The sequence below is a fragment of the Miscanthus floridulus genome, chromosome 11, assembly GCF_019320115.1.
Source record: "Miscanthus floridulus cultivar M001 chromosome 11, ASM1932011v1, whole genome shotgun sequence".
Taxonomy (NCBI): domain Eukaryota; kingdom Viridiplantae; phylum Streptophyta; class Magnoliopsida; order Poales; family Poaceae; genus Miscanthus; species Miscanthus floridulus.
The window spans coordinates 94,573,074-94,580,685 of NC_089590.1; the positions used below are offsets into that span (position 1 = coordinate 94,573,074).

The window sequence follows — 7,612 nt, forward strand, 5'->3', positions numbered from 1 at the left end:
AAAAGTAATGCTGAAGGCGAACAAGGCCACAGTTTTTTTTAATAACATCTATCAGATACAGTTGATCGGCACCTGGTGCTCAAAGCAAAGCCTGTCAGACAGAACGACGAGCTGTTGCTGAGCTTTGCAAAACCAAATTCAGAATACAGTGATGATGACCTTAACCACGCCCCCACCCCCTGAATCCTTTGTTTTCGCTGCGTCATTCTGTGTGGAACCCTTATCTTGGGTGATCTACAGTTTTATATACTGAACACAATAGAAGCTCCACTCTAGAAAATCCAGCATTGTTTCATCAGGTCATTCAAACATAACCAGTACGTACAGTACAGTATGTGCCAGCCATTGTGCCATACAACACCAACATGAAACTCTCCAGCAAAATGGGCACCGTAGACATGTCAGCAAGCTGGACACCATAGACCTGTCCAGAATTATTCAGGAGTAAAACGTGAAAAAACAATATATATCAACATGTATTCAACAATACGGAAGACATGTCAGCAATCTTACATTTCAGATAATTCTTTGCTCTCACTTCCCATGAAACAAACAAAAATAGCAGAAAGGAAGGAAATCTCAATTTTATTATTGGAAATTATGTTCTGTACAAGTCGCTTTTTAGTACTTCAACCTAAATAGCGTGTGACCCAGCCAAATGGGCAGGCAAATATGTGCAGTGAACTCTGTAGTCTGTACATCTCCCGAGGGTATAAACCAAAATCACCGATCTTCCCGCCGAACTGTATTTGGATCTGACATCATATCCATCATCATTTTCTCTGGAGAGTCTTCCCAGCTAGCAAAAGTTTTGAGATCAACCTGAAAGAGGAAATGCGAATATTGTGGGCATACATGCACATTTCAATAACTACATGGCAAATGGTTCAAGTTTGCTCTTATTAGCACCTTTCTTCGCTGCTCTGAGAAAATGTCCTCCCTCTTCTTGTACACATTCTGCTGTCTTTTTGTTGCTTCTCCACCCAGCCCCCATACTTCAACATCAAGCACTGAAGCCTCAACAGGTAAATAACCCTACATTACCCAAAAAAAACAGAGAATAAAAATCACAATCTACATTTCGTAGCATACATAGTAATCGTACAAAAATGAAACATTCACAACCTATGTAAGCACATAAACATGGCAACTGAGTGGGCTTCACTAATAGGGCGTGAGTTATGATTTGTGGAATCTGGAATGTTCTTTGGGAGAACAGAGAAGCAATACTCAAATGGGAGTGTTCAATCACCCTACAAAAATTTCAAAAGCACATCTGTTGTGCAACTTTTGGGATAGATAAAAACGTATTTGAAGCCAAACAGAAAGGAAGATTGCTAACAAAATATCTTCAGCACAAAATCAGAACAAACTATCCTTAAAGCCTGAATCTAAGATTGTAAATAAGGTGGAATTGTGCATAGAGCAATCAGGTTATATCCTCCATGAACACCAGTAAATCTGAATTTAACCTGATTGGGGATGAGAGAACCATGTTGATAAGTTTTATCAACAGCATGGTGTCGAACTAAAACTCTTGAGAAGTCTTCATCAAGAAAAATCCTCTCATTTCCAATTGTACCACCAAATGCTAAGCCAACAGGATTTGGATTTGCTTCATAAGCTCTTATCTGAGGATGTAGGTGGCAGTACATGAAGTTCTTCTCCTTACCTGCTAGGTTAGAGGTATAGTAAGCTACTATCAGCTCAGACAAAGTTGTGGTCAATAAAAGTCATACCAGATGGTGGTAGCATGCGGAATATTGGATGTGCGGCACAAAGGAACCCAGAGCTACCATAAAAGGTATCTTTGCTCTCAAATCCCTCCTCGGTCAATACACCAATCACCCATCTTCGATCAGAATCAACATTCTCACCACCACTCTTTGAGAATGCTGAAAGTAGAATCAGCATCGGTCCTTTGTACCCCTCAACACGAGACCAGAATCGGCTCAGTCCTTTTCCATGAACAGATGACCTACATACAAACATTTTATCGATGTTAATTCTTACTAGATCCTTAGATGAATTGACAATGAGATACTATGTCACGCGCCTGATGGCACCTCCCCAGCCCATGGCCAATGGGCCAGCCGCGGCCCAGGAGGGGGCGCGCCCGTGGCCAGCGCCGACGCAACAGCGGCGGCAGCTCGGTGTTTCCTTCCCTTGGAAGGAATTAGGAAAATAGAAATAGGAATAAATTAGGAGATTGGAGTTTGGTTTGTTTAGGAAAGGGAAATCCAATCTATAAGGATATTCCCCGTAGTTACTTGAGACACAAGTCCATTAGAGACTATAAATATAAGGGTATTGAACTCATTGGGAATTAAGAAAGAAATAGCCTAAGCGGTATCCCCTTCCTCCCTCTCTCTCTGTGCGCCGCCTCCCTCCTCTTCCCCATGCCGCCGAAGCCAACAGCCCCTCCGAGCCCTAGCTGCCGCCCCCTACCTCCCCAACCCAAGTGACGTGTTACACCTGGTATCCGGAGACCAGACGATCCGATGGCCACCACCACCACCAAGATCATCGACATTGACGCAGTCTGCAACGACATCCACAAGGTCTGCGATGATTGGACGAAGTTTGAGGAGTTCTTCGCTAGCCGCAAAAATTTCCCTCCAATAGCAGACCCACCTCAACCGGAAATCACCACTCCGGCAATGCCTACCATGGCCGCCAACAGCAGCAGCAGCCCGCTGCTGCCCGAAGCCGCCGCGTCCTCGCTGCCTGCTGCACCCCGCAGCGAAGATGCAGCCAGCCACGCCATCAACAGCCCCGAAGCGGAGACCAAGCAAGTCACGATCACCGATGGCAAATCTTTCCTCAACAACAAGATGGAGGAACCTCACTCCTCCAACACCCCGGAGATCGTCATAGAGGTGTCGAACACATTGCTCGCAGCACTGCAGTCACCGCTGCTGCCGTGCCTCCCCCCGCTTGGCCGGCGCCCAGCCAGCCCCGCGACTGTCCAGCCAGCCCCGGCCGGCCGCCGACTTATACAGCCGGCCTTCTGGCTACCGGCTCAGGAGGCGCCCACACCTCCACCGCCGGAGCCGGCCATCTGGCCGCTGGCGCAGCAGGCGCCCCCACCTCCACTCCAGCATCTCGTCACGACTCGGCTGACAACCCCTACGTTCGACGGTTCGATGGATCCACTACCGTGGCTCTCACGGCAACTCCTCTTCAAGCTGCACCACGTACCAGACAACAACCAAATCTGGTATGCAGTTTTTCCTCTAACAGGACCGGCGCAACAAGGGTTCATCCGCTCAACAAAGGACGCACCTATGACCACATGGGCACGCTTCACCAAAAGCCTCATCCGCGTCTTCGACCCGCCAATCGGACGAGACACGATCAACGACCTCGCACCTCCGAAGCACAACGGCTCCGTGAATGACTACATCGACAAATTCACCGCCTACGTGCTACACGTCGGCATCGCCAGCAAGCTTCACCAGATCACCCTCTTCATCACAGGCCTACATGATCCACTCCAGGCGACGATCGCACAACACCACCCATGAGAGATGGAGACGGCCATCACTCTGGCACGCGTTCAGGAGCATCTCGCATCTACAACCGGCAACGTCGCACGAACCTCCCTCGACTTCGACACCAACCCCGACTACACAACGCACCCGGAAGTCGACGCCCCTCCGGGCAAGATGGCACGCGACTCGGCACCTCCCCCTACAGCGACCCCGACAACATACACTACCCCGGCAAAGGCACTAGTTCCACGCATCAGCTTCCCCACCAGAGCAGCCCAACCTCCTGATGTCATAAGCCGCGCAAGAAGGCCACGCCACCCCAACGCCCTCGACCACATCAACACCTGGGGGCCCGTTTTTGACGAGCTTCGACAGGCCATACTGCAACAATGGGAGCTACGCCACATTGCCACCGACATCAACAATGCCACGGCAGCACCCACTTGGTCCATCGACCAGGGACTCCTCTTCTTCGATGGGCGCTCCTACGTCCCAACAACTTCGCCTCTCCTGGTGGACTTGCTGGCCGCACTGCTACTCGGCGGACCGGCGCAGGCACTCAGTCTACATCCACCGCCAACAGCACTAGACTACACCGCCTTCCCATCGGCCATCCTCCTGGGGCGCCCATGGCCGCAGGCATTGTCTTACCAACCACAGTCATCTTCCTCGACAACCTCGGCCGCCAGCTACTCCGCGTCGGGAACGTCCACATTCCTCAAGCCCTCAAGGAAGAGCCTGGACTACCTACCACCATCACCACCATAGGTGGCACTGCAACACTGGTTTGGTCACTCGACCAAGGGATCTTCGTCGACTTCGGTAGGTACTTTTACCGTGTGGCACCATCACCGCCACGACCGAACTCGCTGGACTTCCTCCTTGCCATTAGGCGTAGCACTTCATCATCAAACGCTTCCACGCTACAACAACCCCGACGTTCCTCTTCGCAGAAATCGGCTACACCAACATACACCACAACTCCGGAGACCGCCACACCATCATCACCACAGCTCGAGACGAGCTTGGGCCAACATCGCCCACCAAGCCATACTACCACCTCGTCATCAGCGGTAGTCTCCAACTCCACAACGACCCCATCATCAACAACACTCGCAATAACACCACCAACATGGCGATCAAGCTAAAGTGCTTCATCTTCAACATACAAGCAATAAATTTTGAGGAGCCTTCCTTCCCGAGCAACATCAACGACCAAGCAAGGATGCAGCACGAAGACGCGCTGCCTGGAGAAAGGGGGGAGAGATGTCACGCGCCTGATGGCACCTCCCCAGCCCATGGCCAATGGGCCAGCCGCGGCCCAGGAGGGGGCGCGCCCATGGCCAGCGCCGCCGCAACAGCGGCGGCAGCTCAGTGTTTCCTTCCCTTGGAAGGAATTAGGAAAATAGAAATAGGAATAAATTAGGAGATTGGAGTTTGGTTTGTTTAGGAAAGGGAAATCCAATCTATAAGGATATTCTTCGTAGTTACTTGAGACACAAGTCCATTAGGGACTATAAATATAGAGGTATTGTACTCATTGGGAATTAAGAAAGAAATAGCCTAAGGGCTTATCCCCTTCCTCCCTCTCTTTCTGTGCGCCGCCTCCCTCCTCTTCCCCACGCCGCCGAAGCCGCCAGCCCCTCCGAGCCCTAGCTGCCACCCCCTACCTCCCCAACCCAAGTGACGTATTACATACTATATATTTAAATTTTTAATCAGATTAGGAAAAAAAAAATTGCACTCATACTCAAGTCAACTAAAAACTGCAACGTTGTATGAAAACTAGCTTACAGATATAATCATCAGCGCACCAAGTTACCTATAAAGAAGGTCTTCTGTATCCATTCCAATTACAGAAGCTGACAACAGCTTTTCACTCAACTTGTTTCTTATGCTGAGAGCGATTGCCCATGCTCTCCCCCTTGTTAGCAGATAAACATCAGAAGTATCAAAGGTTGTGTTAACAGTTGAAACAGAGCTCTCCTGCTTGTGATGAGTAAGAACTCCAGTTAGTTCATGAGATAACAAAAAAAAGGCTCAGTTGAAGTTAATCATAGGCATGGTTACTTAAAAAAGCAAAAATAAATAAAGCTCTATTTTTCTAGAAGAGAGAATGTCATAAACAATTTCATGCCTAGTGCACGTAATGTTTCAAGAGCAACAATATGTTAAAGAGTGACGTAAACCCCGACCCTCTCAGTAGTAGACCTAGTTATAAATCGACCATCATTATATTGTAGAATATGTGGCTGGACAACTTCCACCATAATTCTTTATAGCTATTGCTGAACCATCAAGTACCCCCAAAAAAAGGTTCAAGCTATAACATTACAGAATTTGCTGATGATTTGCAGAATCAGGACAATCAAGAGACAATTTTCAAAACTATATCAGATCATGCATAACTATAGAAAATCTTAGCCTCCGAGTCAGGTCAGTATAAAAACAAGTAGAAACAGAACAATAGAAACCCTTTTCTCAAACGCAATGTTTCCAGAGCAACATTTTTTTGTATGTTAAAGAGTGACGTAAACCCCAACCCCCTCAGTAGTGGACCTAGTTATAAATCGACCATCATTATATTGTAGAATCTGTGGGTGGACAACTTCTACCAGAATTCTTTAGAGACAATTCTGAACCGTCAAGTACAAAAAAAAGGGTCCATGCTATAAGATTATAGAATTTGCTGATAATTTGCAGAATCAGGACAATCTGGAGACAATTTTCAAACCATAACAGGTCACGAATGACAATGGAAAATCTTAGCCTCCAAGTCATGGTCAGTAAAAAAAAAAAAAAAAACAAGTAGAAACAGAACAATATAACCCATTTCTACACTTAAGTATGATCTATGATCTAACAAGGAAATAGTAATGTCGCACAAATTCTAATGATAATACATGATACAGAGTGAATTCATCCAATGTTTGACAGTAGCTACAAATTCTGTAATATGATTTGATTACCTCCACAGAGTCAGCAGCCAGGGAGCGGAATCTGTCCCGCACATACCGCGAGAGGCAGTTACCAAGCCCGACAGGCGTGGACAGCACCCACGACGTGAACTCCTGGACCTTCACCCCCTTCCCACCGCTGGAGATGTCCCAGCCCCAAACGCCCGCATCATCCGCGACAGCGCCCGCCGAGACGAGCGCAGACAGCACCAGGTGCGTCACGTCCGGGAGGAGCACGGCGACGGGCCCCGACTTCTCCCCTCCGTCACCGGCCACCCTCGAGGCCGAAGCGCTCCACGCCATGACCCAGCACATCCAGAGGAACACCGCGATCTCCTCCGGCGTGAGCTCCCCCGCGACCTTCCCGTCCTCGTCCGGCTGGAGCTGGACGCCGCAGGGTGCCCCCGCGCCGGCGTACACGCGGAGGAGCAGCGCGAGCGAGTGGGAGGCCGGCACGCGCGCGCAGCAGCGGTTGAACCCCCTGAGGAACGGGACCCACCCGGCGTCTCCCTCCGGCGCCGCGGCGGCTCCGTGGCCGAAGAACTGGGAAGCGATGGCGGGGCCAAGCCCCGCGAGGATGTCGTGGAAGTGCGGCGGCGGCGGGGATCCGGGCAGACGGAAGGAGGCGGGCGGCGGGGCGAGGGCATCCGGCAGCGCGTTGGCGGCGGTGGCGGAGCGGGAGAAGGCAACGCGGAGGAGCGGGAGGGAGAGGGCGGCGGAGGCGAGGGTCTCCTGCTCCCGCTGCTCGTGCGCCTCTGGGGACGGGTTGCCGGTCGAGGAGGACGCGCCCATGGCCGGCGAGGTGCCGGTGCCGCGGCGAATCGGCGATGCTGAATTGCTGAGGCGCGGGTGGGAAGAATGGTGGCGTGGAAAGCTTGGATTGGAGACCACCGAGCCGACCCTTGGCAAGTCGAGGGGGCGGAGATCGGAGGAGGGGAGAAGTGAAGGAAGGGAGGTGCGTGGCGGCAACGCGCGTCCCTAGGGTGCGTTTGTTTGCCCGCACCAGCTGGCCACTGCGCCTTAGGAGTGCAACGAATAAAATTTTCGTTTCTCCGAGCGGGCGCGACAGAGGCAAGCGAGTGATTACGTCACCTCGGTACCTCTTGCCTCCTCCCCGTCTTCTCCAAGAAATCGTGAACCACGCAGGCCACGGGCGCGGGG

At 50.8% G+C, this 7,612-nt stretch overlaps 1 protein-coding gene across 3 annotated transcripts; it reads right to left on the reverse strand.

Moving 5' to 3' along the window:
* Positions 1-282: 282 nt before the first annotated feature.
* On the reverse strand, positions 283-7,612 carry LOC136493994 (uncharacterized). Of its 3 annotated transcripts, none has more exons than XM_066490126.1 (6): positions 6,464-7,566; positions 5,317-5,483; positions 1,740-1,978; positions 1,473-1,672; positions 910-1,035; positions 283-822 (listed from the first exon to the last, which is right to left on the reverse strand). In XM_066490126.1, exons 1-6 carry the CDS (start codon positions 7,241-7,243, stop codon positions 724-726), a joined length of 1,611 nt encoding a protein of 536 aa, XP_066346223.1. In that variant the 5' UTR covers positions 7,244-7,566; the 3' UTR covers positions 283-723. The 3 variants fall into 3 exon arrangements, 2 of the variants coding, with proteins under 2 accessions (XP_066346223.1, XP_066346224.1); XM_066490127.1 differs by having other exon boundaries at positions 286-822; positions 5,317-5,480; positions 6,464-7,563; XR_010768464.1 differs by lacking the exon at positions 283-822 and adding an exon at positions 1,126-1,253 and having other exon boundaries at positions 908-1,035; positions 6,464-7,612.